At 37.3% G+C, this 22,855-nt stretch overlaps 1 protein-coding gene across 1 annotated transcript; it reads right to left on the minus strand.

Moving 5' to 3' along the window:
* Window positions 1–635: 635 nt before the first annotated feature.
* InR-2 (insulin-like receptor-like) lies at window positions 636–21,379 on the minus strand. The gene is made up of 11 exons (XM_018448551.1): window positions 20,827–21,379; window positions 9,039–9,213; window positions 8,446–8,692; window positions 7,104–7,209; window positions 5,316–6,716; window positions 4,825–5,114; window positions 4,118–4,492; window positions 3,401–3,936; window positions 2,827–3,319; window positions 2,507–2,751; window positions 636–2,432 (listed from the first exon to the last, which is right to left on the minus strand). Exons 1-11 carry the CDS (start codon window positions 21,377–21,379, stop codon window positions 1,778–1,780), a joined length of 5,076 nt encoding a protein of 1,691 aa, XP_018304053.1. The 3' UTR covers window positions 636–1,777.
* Between the last annotated feature and the right edge of the window lie 1,476 nt (window positions 21,380–22,855).

Here is a 22,855-nt window from a genome sequence, read left to right on the forward strand (position 1 = left end):
CATTCGCAGTGAGAAATATGCTATATCTTCCTCATTGGAAGATGTTTTAAGAGACATATTATAGGAGACAAAGCGCGATTTCATGTGCCAGCTCCACGAAATAGTACAGTTGCGTACATAGCATATAATCTGTCATACGTACAGAGTACGTTGGAAAAATTTCAGAAGCACAATAGCAACATAAAATTTTGATGGAATTACTTATTGCTTGTTTCATAAATATTTAACGCATCAGGTTCAGTAAAGTTCACATTGGGATAGATGAACATCAATCTTTCTTTTGCATATCATTATCATCGTTAACTTATTTAACCCATGAAATATACAGCTTTTTGTTTATTTTTATCTTTATATATGCAAGATTGTTTAAATAGACAGAATAAGAAAAACAAGGCGCCGTTTAAATTAATACTAGTGTTTTTATAAACGTAACGCATTTGATCTCGTGATAGCATTTTTGAAATTAAAATGTAATGTTAATATTAAATTTGAAAATTAGATTCTAATTGTTTTTACATTTAAGTAGATTTTCACTATAATTACAATAAAAATAAGAATTAAAATAAGAAAAAGATTATGAACTTTTTGCAAACTATATGTATATATCGCAAATGCTCATCAATCATATGGTCATTACTGAAGCCTTTCAATTTGAAAAAGGGTCCTTACTTTCTAATTCCCCTACTATGTATCGAACAATTGGTGAATTCAGAACTGTTAGATGAACTGATACAATAAAGTCAAAAATATTAAAACAATGTAGAAAACATAAATATAATAGAAATTTATAAATTAGAGGAACGCGATATATTTGCTAAGTCCATACACTTATTCTGAATCACCCTCTACACATATACTTTCCAACATATCTATATCACTATACGAGTTCAAAGCTTAAAATCATGCAAAGTGGCGACTAGGTGTAATTCACAAAATTTATAAAATATGGTCTTTTTGCTGTGAACAAAATGTCGTACCAACGCGGTAGTCGACCTAATTGCCACTTTGGTTTACCATATTTACTATAAACTCGGAAAAAAAATAAATCAATGCTATACAAATATATAGTTACAGCAGAAATCGCGCAAAAAACGCATCTTGCGACTGAAAATGAAACAGAAAGTCTATGATATAAATAATAAACTTGCTTAATTCTTTGATACACGCTTACACGCTAGATGGTTAATGGAGAGAGAAGTTACTATATGCTTGTCAGATAATGTGCATTGCCAATGGACAGTCGCATGTACATAGTGTACGCGGCCCAATCTTAAGGAGAGACATTTGACTTAAATCGCAACTGTCTGTAATAACTCCACGATAAACGGCGTCTTTAGTATAAAGTAACTCTCCGTATTAACATATACTATAGCGACAATTTCAAAAAGACAGTATCTGATATAAATATATTCGCTGCTCTTTTCCAACATGCATCGCAGCGCAACAAATATATAATTAGCTGTACACGCGTAGCGATAAATTACATTTAGAGAGACGGAATTAAGACATGGTAACACCCGTATAAGGAAACTCCACTTGTTTGTTAGGACCTGTACTCTTAGTTACGTCTAGACGTTTAAAATATAGACTTACGAGTATAACTTGTTTGTTAGAGCTAGAACACACTAACATCCCTTTCATATACAGAAAACATTGTTCAATGTAATCCTTTCAAAATGATAATTCAGTACGCTGAGAAATTTGGCACAGACACTGCCTTTTTGTTGGAATATTCATATCCGATTCACTCCAAGTGATAAAGTTTCGTACAGCGAAGCTACGTGGTCGTATTACTGATGTAACCGTTATTCAACATTTCTGATTTGTTCATGTAGTCTCCCGTGCGCTTGTTGTTTTCCGTTTTGTCACCATTAATCTGAATATCCATAACGTCCACTGAAGGAAATTCTACGTGTAAAGAAGTAATCTCCTTTTTTTCAATGCCTGACATGATTTCAGGACTCCTGTTTTCGTAATCGGGATCATCCCGAAGCTTAGACGGATTTGGGCTATCGAGAAAATTTCGTTTAACTAAACTTTGTGGACTTCCAGGCTTCCCTAGAGAACCTTGACTTACGTTACTGCGGGAAGTACTTTTCTTATATATAAAAGGCGAGCTCCTGACTGATTTAAGGCTGCCTTCTACAAAAGGCGAGTTTAACGTGTCCTTACTAGATACGAGCGAATCTCCGGAGATACCGCCAAATTCATCGAATCCAGCTTTGGGTACTTTTATCGAATTCATGTCATGGAAATTGGAAGTAGCTTTTGAGGTTTCGCCATACGAATCTGCGTATCGTGGACTTAAGGTATTTTTAATACTGCGAGGTTCAAAACTTGCAAAGTCACCAAAGTCTTGACGCAGTGGCGAATCTTCTTCTCCCTCCATTTCTTCCTCCCGTAAATCTTGTAGAGCAACCATTTCTAGATCTCTGTTTAAATTAAATAATTAAATTACATACATTTAATTATCTACATATTAATTGATATGAAATTATATACTTACTGGTCAGTTTGTGGTGAATGCGAATTATTTTGATTTCGAGCTTCGATTCCTTCCGGACTATGATAAAAACTAACATTCTCAAAGTCTTTTATACTAACTTCTTGCAACAACTGCGTCTCGATGTCTATAAAGGTAGGTCTTCTCGTGGCTCTATGATTCCAGGTACGCCTCATTAAATTATACAGTGAGTCAGGACAATTTTCCGGTCGTTCCATAACTCCCCCCTCAATCACATAACGCAATACCTAAAAGCAATACAATAATAATTTAGAGAAACGTATAACAATCAAAAATCATATTCTTGCACAATTTGTATTTACCTGATCATTCGACAAGCCTTGATATGGCTGCGAAGCTAATGTTACCATTTCCCAGAGAACAACTCCGTAGCTCCAAACGTCAGAAAAACTAGTGAATACACCATCTTTCAAACTTTCTGGTGCCATCCATCTGACTGGTAACAGTCCTTTGGACCCCTTTCGATAGTAATCGGTTTCATATATATCTCTCGTCATGCCGAAATCACCAATTTTTACAGTAAGATCTTCGGCTACCATACAGTTACGAGCAGCTAAATCTCTGTGGACGAATTTCTTTGCGGCGAGATAAGACATGCCGTCTGCAATTTCGACTGCCATTTGCAAGATATCTCTCAACGTCGGAGGTTGTTTAGAGTTCTCGCATACATCCGGTCGATGACTTCTCAAATATGTTTTTAAATCACCGTTTACCATCAATTCCATAACTACCAATGTAGGTTGACCTTGCGACACTACGCCCAACAATCTGACAACGTGATGAGTATTAAAAGCCCTTTAACAAGAAAATTATAATAAGTCAGAAAGATAGAAACAGGTACATGTTGCTAGAGAGGAAGTAATTAATTCTTCTTACTTCATGACGGACGCTTCGTTAAGGAATTCTATCCGTTCACGGTCGGTTGCGTTTTCATTTACAGTTTTCACGGCACACCGTACTTCCGGTTTACCTTTCACGACATCCCTGGCCAATCCTTCGTATACCATGCCAAAAGAACCATTCCCTAATTCTCGTAATAATTGAATTTTCTTTCTGGGCACTTCCCATTCGTCTGGTACGTAACTTGTGCTTACATATTCTGGATTCACTGTCGCAATAAGTCGCATACTAGGCACATTTCGCATTGATCTCTTTTTAAATACGTAGAATATTATTAAAGAACTAAACATTATGACAACACCCAATATCGACCAGAAGAAAATCCAGAATGTACCAAATGTACCATATTCCGGTATATAAAAATATTTCACTTCGGTATACGCGCCATTTCCAGCTAAACTCGTAGCTCGTACTTTTACAGAATAATTTCCAGGAGAAAGTTCCTTCAAGACGTACGAGTTGCCCATGTTGGTAAAATCGCGTCTTGTAATACATACCACTGTTGCTTGTATCTATACAATATAGGGAAAAGATTGTATTACAGATGATAGTACGTACAAGATACATTCTAAGTTACTTCCCTCTCTTTTTAAAAAATATTTTTTCATTAAATTCTTCCTTGTTTTTATAACGAAAACATTTACAATGTTCTTACTTAAAATAAATAAAAACTAAAAATTGTGTATTACTCACATTTTTTATGTCAATTCTTTTATATTCAATCTGATACGTGACTATTAGGCCATTAGGTTGAGGTGGTTCGTCCCAAGACAATGTAACTATAGTGAAACTGTTATTCTCGCCAGAAGTCTTTAATTCAAAGGTGTTCGATGGAATATTATCTGCGCTCTCCATAGATAACGTACGGTACGTTTTCATGCTCTTCGTTGAACAATTCTTACTCTTCGTATCATTCCCAACACGTTCTCGGCAAGCTTGAACTTCAATATTGTACGCAGCAAAGTGCCGAAGATTTCTCATAACGAAAGTAAAATTGGTGCTGGGTATTAATCGCTCGAATACCGTGAATGTACCATTCTCCACTTTATCATTAGTACTTTCTTTATCCTAAACATGAAATATCGAGAGTTACATTCAATTTTAAACGACAATATAAAATACTGTTTTACATAATTGAACGTAATTAATGAAATGTTACTATTGATTCATTTCGTATTGATATTTTCACCGTTATTTCTGTCGAAGTTAAATTAATCTCTTAATTGATTTGAATACAAATATACGTGATGTGAAATATAGAAAGAATCATGTTCGAAATATCACTTGTAATAAGTAAAGCAAATAAGTAAATAAAGTGCAGTACTCAATTTTTTTTCATTTTTATATTTGTTTGTTTATACTTAATAATCGTTACTGACGTAGGGAATCTGAAATTTTACCTGATCGCCGAACGTAGACTCTCTGGCTAGATCCGCTGCGATTAACATTTCACTAGTGTGGCGTCTTCTACGCTGCTGCGACAGTCGTTTAACATAAACCTGATTGTGTAACGCATTCTCGAAGGCAATCGAACTGGAAACTTCTTTCTCACGCATCGACTGATCCGTCGTTTCACGATCGGAACAGACGCACGAATCAGTTTTTGCGAACTCCTTCTCTAACTCATTATGCTTCTTTTCTTCCTCCGCTATGACTTCCTCTGGTGGTTTTGCCTCAGGTAACGGCATAGCTAAAATTAGTAGTAATTTATTAATAATGAATTAACTTTATTTTTCACTGTAAAAATATTTACAGTGCATTAAAAAATGTAGCATACTATTATCGTAATAATTATTATATAACCGTGACAACATTAGTATTAGAAAAAAATTCTTTCACATTATTATATTACTATATATTATTGAAAAAATGATTAAGTGATTTGAATTACGTTCGTCACAATAATTCCTCTGATCGATGAAATTCGGATCATCGGGCTCCCAACGACCAACAATACGATAATGCGTTAGATTTCCATTTTTTTGAAGTGGTGGAAACCAGGATATAACCAGCTCGTTGCTAGAATTACTCCAAGTCGATAAGGCTCTGGGAGAGCTAGGCGCATCCGGTAGCGTCGTAAAGTACTTGACTTTACTCTGCGCGCCTGACCTTTCCGTGGCTATGGTGTAAGTCTTAACGTAGTAAGCATACTGAGTATACGGCTTCAGCAGGGTCAGTATGTGAGTGTGATAGACAGGCTCTTGTGATTCCGTGCCGTTGTGGGGCTGCGGCGTTGTGCTCTCAGCGGAAACGTCCTCCACCCGCCAGCCATCACCGCCGCAAGCATCACGGCCATCGTACATAGTTATATTCTGATTAGGCGCTTCGATAAAGTAAACAACGTAACCCAAGAGGGACCTGGTATCGTGATGCGTAAAGGCCTTCCACTCGATAATAGCTCCTCTAGATGACTTCTTGGTGACCTTAGTCTTTAGCTCGGTAACGTTACATGCGACTTTATCTCCATTGCTGCTGGATGCCACATCGTGATCGGTGAACTCTTCCAATTTGGCCTTCTCCCGTAGTTTTTCGATTTCATGCAGACACAATTTCGGATTGAAATGAAAGAAGAGCTTAGCGGGGCCCCCACTGGACAAGATTGTAATATTCGGGTGCGTGTTCCAGTCCCAAAGTTCCTGAAGATTCTGATTATCGAGCACGGCAAGACTATACTTGCCGTTCTCGAGTGTTGTACCGCGTATTACGCGCAGATTCTTCAAAAAATTGAGAGATATCAGCGGGAAGCTGCGGACGATCTTCAAATAGCCATCTATCTCCTCAATCGTGCTTAGGCTATCCTCAAGTTCCTTTACGATGTTTTTGCCACCGCGTATCTGTATCTCGAGGCTACCTGCGATATGTGTACATCCGCGTAATTTTTGTGCCGAAGCGATGCTGTCCACGTTTGCACCAGCACATTCCTTTAAGCACGACTGACCTTCGCACTTCTGGCAGGTTGGGGGCTTACCATGCTCTTCATCTTTCTCCATGTAACCCGGAGGGCACTCGATTACGCAGGTACCATTGAACGGCTTATACGGGCGTGACTTCATAGCATCCGGCGCCTCGCGCGGTTTCTGCATCTGAAGGCATTCTTGCTCTTCGATGCAACGTCGATTCATAAATTCGTACTTGCGTTTTGGGCAACGATCTTTACACTCTTCGTTTATTATCACATTTTTGCAAACGATACAATCATTGGCCGTCGGTCCTGTGCATCCACCTAAACAAAACGGATGACAGCATTCTCCCGTATTGTTGCAAGCTCTATTCTCGCACTTCCAGTCGCATACTATAAAAATAAATCGTTACGTTAAAATAAAATGCTATTTACCGCGTTTTAAATAAATAATAACTTGCAAATTATGCCGATAGATTAATTATATGTGCTTATATTCATTGTACTTGTGGAGGTATTCTAACCAGATGTGTTTATATACGACACTCTTAAAAAGATGAAATATGTAACTGTAAATTCCACAACGTGGAACAACAAGCAGTTAAAATCCTCTAACTAAATTCAAATCGTTTTTAACTAAATTCCAAAAAAGTTTAATATCGTTATTATATCCGTGGTATTTTTTTATAGGAATCTGGTTCAAGATTCGATGAAAGATCTGATGTAATATAATCTGATGTAATATAATCGCAAATATAATCGATCGTAACAGTAACTTACTTTGTTGGCAGTGTTGTCGATTCCAGCACAGAGTCTGATCGGGTTTCGTCTGTCTTGTTGGGCATTTTTTGTCGCACATCGGACAACCATTTGTTGGTTTGTTATCCTGTAAACAAAATACAAGTGCGCTGTAACAATTCTATTTATATGTGCATTTGCACGTAATTCCACTTACAATTTCTCTTGAAATTTTGATTTTTTATTTCAAAATGCCACTACAGAATTATGACTTTTCAACATGCTGCTTAAAGCACAAGTGTTACAGCATGTGAAGCAATGAAAATACATCAACATTTCTAACCTGACGTCTTTTACATGTAGATATATCGTCGGAATCTAATCTAGTCATCTTATTGCCATTATCTTTTCGTATAATTGATCTTATTCTATATTGACGTATTTTATTTTTTCAAAAGCCACGCGAATCAACGAAATGTAATTTGTATGTACTAGGGAAGAGAAACGGGCGCGTTAGATTTTTTTAGAACATAGGAAATTCTTTCACTATCGTGCAAAACTATGTGTAAGAAAGTAAGACAAGACGCAAGACTATACTACGTCGAAGCCGATACGAAGGTCAAAAAACACATTGCGAAAGGCTCGTATTCGATGATCAATACCTTTACCGTTTCTCGCAACGATATGCTTTTCACGAGATATTCGATACTATTTCTGAGCAAAGAGCGAAATTGATTGATTGATCGGCCAAACCAGTAAAAAGGAAAATTTACGCATAAATAATTTTATCGCCATAAATATTTATTATGTTGTATTCATATATTATTCGATCATAAATACGCAGTCCTATAGCTTTACTCACATGATGTTAAAGCGATTTGATCGCTTCAGAAAGTGTATATTGTATCATGGCAAAGCGTTGTATCACCATTATACCATTTCTAACGGCTTCTTTATATGAGTTTTCACGATGCATTACCGCACTTTGCATAACACGCGTTTCATTGTAAAGTAAATGAAGTAATTTACCGCTTCCGCCTGAGTTCTTTTTATCTCTTAACAATTCGATGATACGAAAGACGCTGCGAAGCATGGTGAGTCGCGCACATTGCAGTACACTGGTCAAAAATTGTAACTATACAAAATTCGTGCTATCTTTTCAAAAGAATCTGGGCAACTATCGTAAGCTATTATGCTATTTTAATGTCAGTTGGATGTTGCCGATGTGAATTGCTCGTCGAATGGCGTCAAATAAAGATAGGATTCTCGGTCGATTCGAGTCTTGGACAAACATACTTATCTTAACCATCGAATTTTTCTAATAATAACTTGCCGTCTCTGTTTAAGTGTTGCACTGAGTAATAAAAAAATCGAAGATACTCACCTTTATAAAGTGCCCTCCCTTGCCAGCTTTGGCAATGATATCCCAGTCGATGGTATCGACATAGCATAACGTCGGATTCTTTTCGAATCGGACAGATCCGCGTAAAATGCTGGTCAAAGAATGAAGACCGATTTCTTGAAGATGCATCATCTCGAATGCTACGAGGGCATAATTGATAAAGAGAGAATGACCGCGAATGACCGTTAGATTCGGAAACAGACGACCGACAGTCCTCAGTCCGCTTACCCTGGAAATACAGCAAACAAGTCCAAAGTTAAAATATGCGAATAACCATCGCATAGACTGTCTGCTATGCTAATGAGAAAATGTTTCTTTAAAGCTACATTATCTACAGTATTAACTCTCCGTCTGCAATATTCGCAGAAGCAAAATTTTTCTCAAATTTCTCTGAAATAAAAGGGGACAAAGTCCCAGTTTCCTCATTGCTAAGTTATACATTTTTAAACAAATTTCCATTTTTGTTCAGTTTCAATTTTTATTAAATAAAGGTTTTAAGTTAAAATTTGAGTTAAAAGACCAAAATGCATCCCAAATTGCAGACGGAGGGTTAAATGATTGGTAAATAGTTGTACCTGTATAAAATAAGGTATCCAGTGATCTCGACCAGGTCGGGGAAGCTGAGATTGGCGTAGGCCGATTGCTCCGCTCGATCGATCAAGAGAATTTGTACAAAACCTTCGACCACCCGGCATCCTTCTAGTTTTGAGAATTCACTCACGCTATTTCTTATGTCTATACTTTGGCACACTGCAACAGAGGAAACCGTATCGTGACGGAATTAATAACGCAACAGAGATTCCTACTATGTTAACTATACAATTTGGATCAATAATTGCTGTACACGCTATCATTGACAAATCTCAAAGAAAAAACACTCACTGGACTTGACTATCATAATATTGTCTGTGCTGAAACCGCGAAAGTGCAAAATTAAGGAATCGTGTCCGTCGTGTGTCAAAGTTATTTATCTGCAAGCCTTTGAATTTTAAGAATTTTTAAGATAATTAAACGTTTATTCTCATTTACCATATATACTTTTTTCGAGTTGTTTTAACTCCATACGCACAATATTGACTTTTTCACACAAACTTTTAATTATATATAGTACCAAATGAAATCATAGAATGGCTAATGAAAACTGCTTTGTGTTAATCCGATAAAAATCATAATTGAAAAATCAGTGTAATGTGATTTTTGCGATTGCGAGCGTGTTCTAACAAGTGCCAAGTCACGTCTGGCACGCGGCAACAGCAACGTGCAGCAGTTAAGCCGGTGCATTAAACTGCAGCTTGCTTCCTTGGTTTCGCTAATCGTCGTATTGGAACAGGCGTAACGAAACGTAGTCGAGTCGACGTGCTCGATTTCAACGAGAGACGCTAAAAATACTCGTCGCGCCATCAGCTGCCGTCGAAATCAACAGAAGGAGACGTCGTTCCTCCACTATTATTCGCACGAGCTATATCATTGTCAGAGTCGCTTTATCAAAACCATTTTATCCTAGAGGGATAAGCCACGTATCTGCGAAACGCAAATTCTCCAAGCTTTCCTTCACGGATGCTTTTATAATACATGATGTCTCTTCTAGCGAATGATTGCCTCGTAATATAATTTGCACGAAGAAAGAAACACTAAAATACTTTATGTTATGTGTACACGGAGAGAATTTTTTTTAAATTTACTCTGAATATGGTAGTTTGTGGTACAATACAATATTTTAAAGATTTTTACCGTGCACTTCAGTAAAATTAATCAAACTAATTTTATATTTTATTATAGTTTTATTAATGAATGAGAGAAATTTATATAAAATTTTTCGAAATACAATGTTGTTCCAGGACTACCATATTTTCAAGGTAAATTCTAAGAAAAAATTCTCTCCATATAGCATCGATTTGTTTGCAGAAATATGTTGCACACTCTTCGAAAAATAGTAGAGGATAATAGTGTTATCAGCAATGACTTTCAACACTAACGATAAGAGGAGCCAAACTTATAAATTATTTTGTACTCGAGGATAATTGATGGCGTGTGTTACTGTCCTTCACGAATTATCTCTTGATAATAGAAATTGATAAATGAAATTGTCTAGTCGAAATATGACAATAAAGTCACGTCTTGCTAAACTATTAGTCTAGTCATACGTTTTTTGGCAATGCGCGTTGCCAAAATACGTAAACAACGTGTTCAAATGCAGTAATAACGTTGTCGACAGGTGCACTGGCAGTATTATCATCAGACATTTGTTTTCTGTCACATTTGTCGGTAAACTTCAAGCATTGTCGAGCGATAAGCGATAAAACATCGGGGAAATGTTTATTTATCTTATTTACCATTCTATTAATAATTTAATTCGCGCATATATACGTCTTCTATTTTTTAATTACGACACTGAACAAAGGGGGAGATATAAGATTTTTTAATAAGATATTAATTTTAATTACGTGACTTCCTTCTGGATAAAAACAAAAATCCCTTTCCTTAACTGCAGGTCAGACGACTTATAATTTTTATAAATTTTCGTACATGAAAGATTCGTACTGATAATTATTAAATTAACAATTAATTATATGCGAGTCTCATAATTACTTCATCGTGTAACATCATATACGAGAAAGCATAACGTCGCGCCGCGTCAAAGCTGCTAAAGCCAGCAGCGATGTCGATGGCGACGAAGCGAGACGAAGCGAGGCGAGGCGAAGCGATGCCGTAGAAGATGCGAAGGTTTCATTCATAACGAATTGCACGACGCAGTGCAGACGTACTGGCAACGAGTGTACTATTTGCGTGCGTATAATACATAAGTAGTACGGAGCATCAAAGCGGAACAACATAGAGCACAATAAACCTCAATTTGATGTTTTAAACAATCGAGCTAGTCGAGACAAGAAAAAAATTAAGAAGAAACTTTGTTTCCAGCGAACTTTTAAAATTATGATAAGCAAAGAAAAAATTTCAAATTTTGTACGCTATCTTTAGTACGTGCATTATCTTTCGTCTAATTTTAACTTGTCTTCGTATAATCAGTTACCAATGTAACGAATAATTATTATCTTAAGTTAACGTACACTCTTTTGCAAATAGTAGTAATTAGCGTAGCACAAATACGCTAAATATAGATATGCAGAAACAAATGGATGGCTGTTATGTATAATCAGGTACATTAATATATAAGGTGTTCGGCGTGTGCTCGCATTCATGAAGGTGTTTCGCGATGTGCTGTTCACCGATTCCTTTCATTCTTTGCGAGCATGAAGCGAGCATTGAACCAAACAATTAATTATGTAAGCGAAAAGGTATGCCTTTGAAATATTACAGGAAACTTGATCGCGTTGAGCGCAAGCGCAAGCGCGCCAGGCATAATTGTACATTTTTCGCTTAACACCCGGGTTCCGCTTTTTAACAAAGTTATAAGAATCAGCTCCTTCCGTGTAAAACGCCATCGATCGTATTTCGCAGCGGTAGAAATTATACGTGGAAGTGTGGGGAGGGGAGGGAACGAGAGAGATACGACGCAAAATTGCAAGGTGGCAACACGTGTGTTGCGAGGTTGCACCCGGTACGCAGCCAACGCGCGATACAAAGGAACGGTCGGAAGATTCATCGCTTCTGGGTAGCCTACTTAAGAAATTGCAACGGCCGGCGCATTCCAAACACTTCGTCAAGGTTGCTTAGCCATTCACCTAAAGGCCGAAGCACTTTGGATGCTCTATACATAGACGATGTATAACGATGTGTTCGATGTCTGCGCGTGTGTATCAGCACATTCGTGTGATGCTACCCTGTGGCATTCCTCGGCCCGGTCTACCTGCTTGGCCCGGCTCAACTCATACATGACGATATCAGGCGTGACGCGCCGACAATTCTCGACTGATTGCTACTTTGTATTCTCGATAAACTCACTCGGCCAACCCATGAGACCCAGACATAACGAGATTCTCTGATTTTGACGAACGTGTCGCAAGGAAGCGCGATGCTTCGCGGCCAAGTACGCTATCTTGATCATTGATGCGATACTGCAAACACACTCGACGCAAAAGCGCTCTCTGTGAGAGAGGAACTGGAGAGAGGAACTGGAGAGAGGAAATTTCAAACCATCGTGGTATCGTTACAAGCCCCTTATCTCAGTTCCACTGCCATTTCCATTATTGAGTAAATTGCATAGCTTTAATTTGTAAGCGGCATAGCAAAGTAGACAAGTTCCAACGTGCATAGTATTTCCCTTTAATTGATGATCTCTATATATCGAACCGGAAAATTGCAATTGGATTATAACAATAGCATGTTGGCAGTAAGAGCCGAGAGATCCTGAAACATGCACGCGCGACGAGCCAAAGAGATTACAAACATCAACGTGAGATCGTGTGGAATGTAGTTGTATTATATCCAGAGTTAAACCGGCTGTCCTGACTGGTACGATATATAAAATTGGATACAACAGAGGATTAGTCGAATGAAACGTCCGAAAGATCCGGTGCGGTTTATTTGAATCGTCTTTTTGTGAAGGGTTAATAGAGAATCGAAGCTTTAATTAAACTGTTAAATTAAGATTAGAAACTCTTTGTAACGCCTACCTTAGCTTCAACGTTTAGTTAATTTATGGTTTAACACCTAATGCAATTATTACTGTTATTTCTATTTTATTACATTGCTATTGTATCTTTGACGTGTATATGTCTCTCTCCCTCTTTCTCCCTCTCTCTTTCCGTACATTTTTATATTTATATCATACCATAAATATTTCTTTTTAATGCTCTCTTTTTGTTTATCGCTATAATTACTCTTATCGATAAATAAAGCAAAGATTAAAATTAACAAATTGAAAAGATATTCACATCGCACCGCAATTTCAACCAACAATAAATAAATTATTACAACAGTAAAACAATAAATAAATAAATTAATTAAAGACAATGATTGAAAAAAAATTTTTCCATCAGTTACTTTGCAGATTTCTTTTTACAGCGCCCAAGTTCGTTATCCGTGATCAACACTTTGTTGCAAAAGTCCTCGACTAAACCGGCTGTAGAAATGATGCGCAGCATGAAAGGCAAGCGCGACTGCATGGTTGGGCTGGCTCGATGTGGCGTCAAAGAAATGAACAACGCAGCAGCCAATAAAGAACGCGAACATGTATTCAAATATATTTTATACATTTCGTGCGTCGACCTGCGAGCAAGATATATGAAAATTAATCACGGGTTATAAATTTCTGTGATAAATTTTGTAATTACTCGAACGATAAAAAATAAAAGTATCGGTCCATACGGAAGATGAAACGGTCCTGTGTCACTCTCAGACTCTATACATAGATACGTTGTTGCATGTTGTGATCGATAATTCGGCCAAGGTTTCAAATGTACCATGTTCCTTTAAAAAAAAGAGAGAGAAATCTACAAACTGCGTCACTTCTACATCCAAATTTATTGCACGACCAACCATACTATACTCGAAAAACGTCCATTAATTAATCAAATACCTTTTTTTTTTTAAGTAAAATTGTCCTTGAATCTTAACGTTTGTAAGTTGTTAATCAACGTTAGTGGCGAAAATAATGTGAGTAAAAATATATCGGATAGTCCTGTCCTATAAATAAGCAAATAAGCTACATACGCTTATCATTTTCTCGTACTTTTGCTTCATTAAGTTTCATCAAAAGCCGGAAGCCATCGGCTTGGCGCCAGTCGAACCAGCTACATAGAGTCCGTGTCGTATCGTGTGCTGCGCTATTGTGCGACCGAGCACAGCGAATCGTGGCCGTCTTCTGCGCAAAATACGTTCATAGCTCGATGATCTAAAAATAGATTTTTGCTACGTTTTGCGCTTTTCTCCCGTGTCGTTTGAATCTCGATGAGCCTTTATGACGACGCAAAAACGATGGCGATAAATTTATTAAACCCGTCAATGTCATACGATCGCGGTGGTCGCATTAAGGATGCATCGTAAACTTATTAACACGAAGTGCGTCTTTACGGCGCAGACAAATGCTTCGTGAGGTACACGGAGTATTCGTAGCGCCAGGTGCAACACGCGCCGGAGGTCAACGGAACCCTCCCTGTGCCTTTCAAACGCGATGCCGGAAGTCATCGTCTAGACAACCCGCACTCTCTTTTCTGATTCCAGCCTTCGCGATGCACATGATTGCCTAAAGGCATCTTTGCATCGCGATTGAAATTTCTGCAAGCTGCGGCATTCCGGTCTCCCCTAACATCAAGGCAGGTACCTTTACCACCACGCCTATGATTATTTTGTGGTCTCACCTTTTGGTTTGTGAAGTATGAGATATTCTGCGCCCAAATTCTCGTAACTTGTATAAACTATATCACTACGGCTGAAGAGTTAACTTTGATCAAAGTCCGCCATGTCGATGCATTCTGGAGCGATTAAATATCTAGGCTGCATTGACTTTTGGCGCGTGACGTAAGCCCGATTAGTTCACGTGTTACAGATAAATTTGTCGCGGTATCTTGTCAATGTATTCATACGAATCGTCGGCCTGTTAGTCTTTTGAATGAACGGATATCGTTAAATAATGTCACCGAACGACTTCCGTCTCCACTCACCATAAAGAGGCACGCCACTTAATATTCGAGCTGACACGCCTTAATTACATCAACCTTCCCCATCCCTCCGATTCTGCACTTCTCCTAGATTATCCTTCCCATTCCTTTGCTCTCTCTTCCGTGTACGATCCCGATAACTTCTTCCCCTCGTCAGTAAAGCACCTTCCATTAAGTTCGCTAGATGTGAGCGTAGGGAACGATATTCATAGTTGTTCCTTAAGGAATAAAGATTGCTTATTTATACATGGATGTATCTGCATCCAGGTTAGGTATAAATAAGAAATTTTTCTTCGAGAAGCGCTATGAATATCGTTCTAAGACAAATTTATCAAAAGCACAAACGAAATTAATATAATAACGAGGAACCTCGCAGATTCAAATAATTGCATAATCTTTCACGAAAAAAAAAAAAGATTAGCTGCCACAGCTAAAAATTAGGTATGGCAGCCAAATTCAGTAGCATTATATAGACACCTAACGTCGTATCTGCGAGGTCTAATTTCCATTAGCTGTAAGGCCTATATATTATCATCGTAATAGACAAGCATTTTGCTATTATGTCGATGTATTGATCATTGCAGCAAACGTTTTCTGTGCAACAGACAATTTGGTAGCAAGTACAGTTTCAGCAAACCATATTTAACTGTGGTAGAGACAATTTTCTTTTACAACAGCATATCCGATAACTGCGACAACTAACTTCATATTGCTAAATAAATCGATCTGTAACAGACATGCATATTTTGCTATCACGTCCTTATATTAACTACAGCAGCAAATCCTTTTTATGTAGCAAATTTTTATTTTTATAGTTATATAGCGAATTCATAGCTATAGTAGCTAATGAAATTTCAGCTAATCAGAATTAGCTGTAAACCAGAAACATTTTTTTTCCGTGTTGCTGAATTGTATATCATTGTACTGCAAAATTTGATTATTTAATGCCCGTATTCATAGTCAGACCTTGTACTTAAGGCTTCCTTAAATTTATCTTTAGATGCTCAGTAGCCAATGAAATAATTCGTAGAGTATCTGAAGATAAATTTAAGGAAGCCTTAAATATAAGACCCGACTATGAATACGGGCAATGACGTTCTAATTCAGTCCGATTCCGGAATAAAAATGTGCAAATTACTATAGTAATTGTATACAATCCACCAGTTGCGCATAGGATTTTCCGGATGTTCTTCTCGATTACGCAGAATGTAAATCGAACAAAGAAAAACCGAACGGAAAATTTAAAAAAACCAATTATACAGAATATAGTTTCATCATATGTTAGATTAAATAAAGGAGATGCTTGGGAAAAAAACACGCTCGCCTTCCGTTATAACGTACAAGTAATGACATATATTTGTATAATTAATATAATTACGTTGCTTGTTTACCTTAATCTACGTTAGCGATCAATGTTTAAATATGCCATCACTGGCACACGCTTTTCTTATTTACCTTATTTCAACCAAAACTAGTAGAAGAGGTAAATATAACGGTAACTTGCCGCTCGAATTACCTTCCTGGCAACTCGATATATGCAAGAGGTTAGAGACGACTACCATACCGAGTAGACGGTGCGGAAAATTCACGAAAGTGTTTTCGACTTGATTCGATGGTGAAAGAGAGAGAGGAGGGAGGGAGGGGAGAGCAGAAAAGGGAGATGACGCCGTGCAAGCTGGGACGAACGAGGGTCGAGCCATTTTTGCATCGCATCGCGTCGCAGGAATGATCTGTTGTTCTCACGACGAAAGTGACCTGCCTTTTTATGGCGGAGTATGCGGTCTGTCCTCTCTCTTTCTTTCTTCTCGAACCATTTTCTCTTCGTATTCTTTCGTTGCCTCTATTCTCTCTTTCTCGTCCGTTCTTTCTTTCTCTCGTCTGCTTTTCACTCTTCTTTTTTCCAACAATAACACCTACTATCTCTCGGGGAACATATCATCGAATTAGATCGATTTTTGACTTGAAATATTTCTTTGGATCAGCAAGGATCTTTTTCAAGAAAAAACAGGATGGATAGACGAATTCTCTATCTATATTCGGACACGAAATAATTTACCAGCGCGGGCGTATTTACATGAAACTTTTTAAATCCATTTCAACTGTTTTATCGTTATTCTTAGAATAACTTTGACTGTAGTAGAAAGAAAATAGTATCAGGTTATGGCAATGAGCACATAACGATAGCAATGTGGAAATTCAGTCTTCGAAAACAGCGCAATAAAAAAATATTTTTCTCTCACATCATCATGCCACATGAGAATTGCAACAATGCAGCGTAAAATGAGTTCATTATCCTCGAAATATGCATGCTTCGAGAAAATGGATCCAACTTTAAGAATGCTTCGTAATATTGGTACAAGTTGGAAAATATTCTTCGTTATACAAGCTTAATAAATGTATAATCTCATTTTTTAAATTAAAAAAGTACTGGTAGCATCATATTTCGATACTTTCGTGTTTATTATTATATATATAAAATGATCAGTTATCTGTGTTTCAACATTATGTTTTCGAAAATATCCACTAATGATAAAAAAATTCGTCTTATTATTTAAAAAAAAACTTTATTTGGAAAATTAATTGCTAAAATTTATAAATCATAATTTTTATTTTATATTATCCTTTATTATATTTTCTTTTTCTTTAAATATATAATAGAGCAAGTTTACTTTCATCTTTATTGATATATCCTCTATTGAAATCAACAAAGTATGTTAGATATTTGTGATCCCTAAAATCTTATCGCCCGAGGTACGTGCCTCTAATGCCTATATTGACAAGTCTGACGAAATGATTAATCGATCATCATTGTACATTCAATTTTATTTGCCAATGGTAACCCATGCGTCATCGTGTTCCAAAACTGACGAAAAGTAGATTGTTGCCTATGTTCAGCTCGTAGCTGATTATGATTGACATCTTGAAATCGTTTTGAAAGACATTCCAGAACATGTGAATCATTTCCTGACTTTTGAAATACACTATAGATACTCTGTACAATCTCTGGGGACGGAACATAATCGGATTCTACAAACATATAATGTAATGGTGTGTCTGCATCTTTGTCATTTTTTCGCCTTAATTATTTAACAAATCATTTAGACTAAATCTATTGTTTTGATTTCATATTTCTTTCGATAGAGAGAAAACATGCAAGGAATTTGCTGTTATTTCAGCTGTTATTTAACGTTAACACGCGGAAAGAACAGTATTTAAAAATTTAAATACAGATCTGAAAATAATTTTATTAAATTATCAAAATAATTATGAAGGACGTTCAGGCTAATAACTAGAAGATCGAAACTTTATACAGCATTGCTCATTATGCTTGAGTTTCTTACATAATTATTTTTATCCGACAAAATTATGTTCAGATATGTATTTAGCTAAATTCTTTAGATATTTCAGCAAAATCGTCCTTCCCATGTAGACACGCTTAATATTATCAGAAATTCTACCTTAACTTACATCGATCGTATAAACGAGATATAATTAATCGATACATCATTCCGCAGACCGGCAAAGGATAGTAATTAAAGAATCAGCAATCTTCCCAACCTCTCGGGGCAAATTACATACGGACTGAATTGCAATTATAAGGATGTACTCCTTACGTGGTATCTACAATAAAACAGTAAGCCTTAAGCCGTAAGAAATTGACCAATCATAGTCGATTATTCTCCTCACATTCGACTATAGTTGGTCAATTTTTTACGGCTTAAAGCTCTATTGTAGACACCAATTTAGACGCGTTCACATCGTCGAGACTCGCCGTCGCTTTATATATCGCAAAGCAAGCTTACGAAGCGTAGGAGAACTCAGACTTCTAGGAATGAACGGTAGAATCTGAGGAGAACGGAATATAAAACCAGTCGCGATAACCTCTCGGATGCAACTCTAAAACATGCTCATCCGCGATTCATTCTTTCTCCTCAATGCCTTTGGCATTATTCTTCTCTAACGAGCGTAACGTTAATCCTACATGAATCATCTTCGCTAGCAATTAACGATGTTCTCTCTGCTTAACGATGTTCTTCTTATTTTAATGTATAGAATGCTTAAAGAGATGTCGTACATCAATCATTGATTAATTGTCACTTAAACGACAGATTTTAATGAGAGAAGTTTCACGATCGTGTTTCGTGTAACGTAATATCGGCAATCAATAAATATTGTTGAAAATTCTCTCGAATAAATGAACGAATGCACAGTGAAAATGAATCGAAACATTGTGTGTGATTTTACGAATTGCTAGCATGGCCTAAAGGACAATTTGTTCGATAATAGACTTGTCAGTTATTGCGGTAGAGCCGTATTAAAATCTCGTTATACATACAGAAACAACACATCTATAGTCTTGAATTATTTTAGTTATCGCCGAAGAATTATCATTTCCTTCAAAAGGTCACTTGTTCACATTTAAATGCAAATGAATAAATATAAAAATTTCTGACTCTCTCTCTCTCTCTCTTTTATGTTTGATTAGTAGCTGATTAGCGATTTATAATGTAAAGTTAACAGAGAAACTGTTGCACCATTGAATATATAGTTTTACATGTTATTTGTAAACATACTAAGTAAGACACACATTGTTAATTCCATTTTCGTGTTACATTACATACTACATATCTGCATCGTTAATTTGTCACTTGTTACAAATGTCACTTGTCACAAACATAAAAAAAAAAGTCATTCTGTTACAAATGTGACGTGAAAAGTCTGCGTTATCGCAAGCCGGTTATGGAACCCGGTTTCTTTTTGTACACGAATCGTGACATATATTGGCTTAAATATCGGTGAATGAAATCTCTATGCCTCTTCAACGTTCAAGTAGTGCAGATGCGTAATTGTAAAAGTACATATACGTAAACTGAAGTTTGATATAAGTAAACTGGAGCAGTTTTCTTTTTTCGTTCAACTACAATGAAATTTTGCTCCAGTCAGTCATTGATAAGTTATAACGAAATCCAGATTCTATTTGGAATAAATATGCGCATATCATAATCGTGAAATTTTAAGCGAAGAAGTTTCGTCTGACCTGCTGCTTTGTGCTGCATTATACATGATCTAACAATACGGTTCACGCTTCGCGATGCTTCGTTGTTTGAAGATTTGTGAAGCTTTACGTAAACATAATATGGAAGTTTAGTCAATAGCGTGATGGCCAGCTGTTGATCCACACTTTAAATTTTAAATGCGCATTTGAGTTTCTTTTTTGCATGGATCAATTTGTGTAATCGATATATGTATGTTGGTAGTATTTTACAAACGAAACCTATTTTTTGCCACATGTGACAATTTAAAATATTAAATTATTTAAAGAAAAAATTTAGATATCAATAAGCGTAATAATGATCTTTTTAGAATATGGATCGATTTAGACTGGTATTCGTAGTCAATTTTTATATTTAAAACGGTCTCGAGTACAGTCTTGAGATGTTATAAGTCAATCACAAACAAACCGATATTCATAGTTGATTTTTAGGCCGGTATCCGTAGTCCGTTTTTAATTTCAAGACCATCTCAAGCAATGTCTTAAGATGCTAATACGGCTGTCTGATTGGAGATGGTAATATTGGCTCTCTGATTGAAGACCATGTCGAATCTTGAGCAACGTCTATGGATTCCGCCCTTACACTTAAGATTGGCCTTAAATACAATCTTAAGAAGTTACGAACCAATCAGAGAGTCGTATTAACAACTTAAGATATCATTTAAGACGATGTTGTAATAAGAACGGAACTACAAATACTGGCCTTAAAGTGCCACTTAAGCGAATATAGGAAAAAAAGGATATATTCACCTCCGTTGTCAGGACCGGTATCGTGCGCTGCTGCGAGGTCGGGTACCGTGAGTATCAGGAGAACAATCCAGAGGAGCCTCCGCCATTCGGTCGATTTGAAATCTCTGTAGAATCTAACCGAGAAAATCCATCGCACTACGCTCGAAGCACATTTCGCGGACGATTCGCGGAGCGGAGTTCTATCGCACCTCAAAGTTCTGTCGCGCTTTTCAATAGTCGTTTTCGAATTATTTGTCAATAAATCATTTTTGTCGCGTTTTCGTCTCGATCGATCAGCCATGTGGCTATCCCCTGTCCACATCGCGTTCATCGACTCGTAGCCCGTTTGCCCGCGAAGACGCTCGCAAAGATCGCACGCTGTCGTCGACGCCGGTGACGGCAGGAACGATATGCCATCGTCTTTCTCGAATACGCCACAACTCGATGACGGACAGTGGCAGTGGCAGGTGGTAGAATTAGCCTCCGAAAAAGAGGATGCAACGACGCTTGGCTCGTCTTCGTCGAACGTCGCGCCACGAAGTCTGCGCGTATAACACGTGGCCGAAGACTTCATCTTCGTCGGAAGAACGAAACTTGTTTTCCCGACGGAGAAAAATGATTCTACGTTCTCCGCGAATTCAGAGTAAAAGGGGTAAAGCGTCACGTTTCGCTCGCATCTCTTCGCCGTCGATGCGGCCAATCAGCAGCCTCTTCGGCGTTTCTGCCTGTTTGTCTTGCGGACGTACGAGCGAACGGAGGGCTCGAGAGTCAATGCGGCCACAACTTCGACGACGATCGCTCGAAGACGTCGGAGATTTCTTTTTTTTTCTCTCTCTTAACGTTGTCCGTAACACGTTTGTCGGCTTCGTTTGACCCCTTCGTAACCGCGCGAGAGACTTCGTGGGCGTACCACGAGACGAAGAGACCGCACACGCACGTATGCGATATATCAACCAACTATGCTGAAAGATTGGCACCACCAGCAGGTCATCACACCAGACGGCTCCATTAAGTGTGCCGAACGCGTACCGATTCGAGATTCGCGAGTTGATAGGGAATCTTGACACTGATCAGTGCACACTCCTCACCATGCTGATGATCCTGCCTTCTCGGCGATATCTAGACAGTCTATCGTCCTGGAATGAAAAAGAACGCACAAAGTTATACTTTGTAAATGCGGTTGATGTAATCGTAGTATTACATTAATTTTTATGGCATTAAACGAGTCGCTTGATGTCATTTTTTAAGGAGTTACATTAGCTCATGCGTAGGTTTTTATTTGAATTTAATCAAAGAAACATCTTGAAGTATTAATTTTCGTACTTGTTAAAGGATAATGCGAGCGCACTTCACGAAAAATGTATATAGACCTTGAGATGATGACTGGAAATTATGATGATAGCTTTCGCAAAATGCTTACGTAGTCATCAATAAATGTAGTAGTTATACTTAGTCATTATTTATAATGTATAGCGATCACTGGCGCCAAGCGTGTGTCACGTTTATTATGGTCATTATGTTGAAAAAAATGCTTCGTATAGATAAATTATCGTAAATGAATATTGTGTGCGTCCATTCAACGAACAGTCCGCGCGCGTAATAACGTGATATAAAAAAATGTACCTCGTTATGTGAATTGCAGCTAATTATATGACTGGATGACGACGTAAGTTTCAAACGTATCTGAAAAATAACGTTGTTGCGCGTTGCTACTTTGAGGATATTCGACATAGCTCCGTCTTATCGACTTGAAATTTATTTATTAATTCATACGAATACGCACGACGTTCTTACACAATAATATTTTTGCATGATAACACCTTAACTCACAAATAGTCAAGCAAGAAAATATTCGTTTTTCCTGTGCAATTATTTATTATAAATTATAAAACTGCATTGAATTTAGTGAATGAATTTAGTGCCTGTTTCGAAATTTAAACAAGAACTCGGTAGAAGAGCTCATTTTAAATTACTCCGTTTCTTTGTGCAAGATTGTGGTAACGATACGCGAAGAAAAACGACCAGATGGTATCTCCAACAAAAATTGAAT

The sequence above is a fragment of the Mycetomoellerius zeteki genome, unplaced genomic scaffold (assembly GCF_001594055.1).
Source record: "Mycetomoellerius zeteki isolate Tzet28-1 unplaced genomic scaffold, Tzet1.0 scaffold223, whole genome shotgun sequence".
Classification (NCBI taxonomy): Eukaryota; Metazoa; Arthropoda; class Insecta; order Hymenoptera; family Formicidae; genus Mycetomoellerius; species Mycetomoellerius zeteki.

Coding starts and splice junctions, on each gene's coding strand:
- InR-2 (XM_018448551.1), bottom strand. CDS start 21,379: ATGAAGTCTTCGGCCACGTGTTATACGCGCAGACTTCGTGGCGCGACG. Junction 6,717..7,103: donor TCGACAACACTGCCAACAAA/GTAAGTTACTGT, acceptor TTATTTTTATAG/TATGCGACTGGAAGTGCGAG. Junction 2,752..2,826: donor AAGGCTTGTCGAATGATCAG/GTAAATACAAAT, acceptor TATTGCTTTTAG/GTATTGCGTTATGTGATTGA.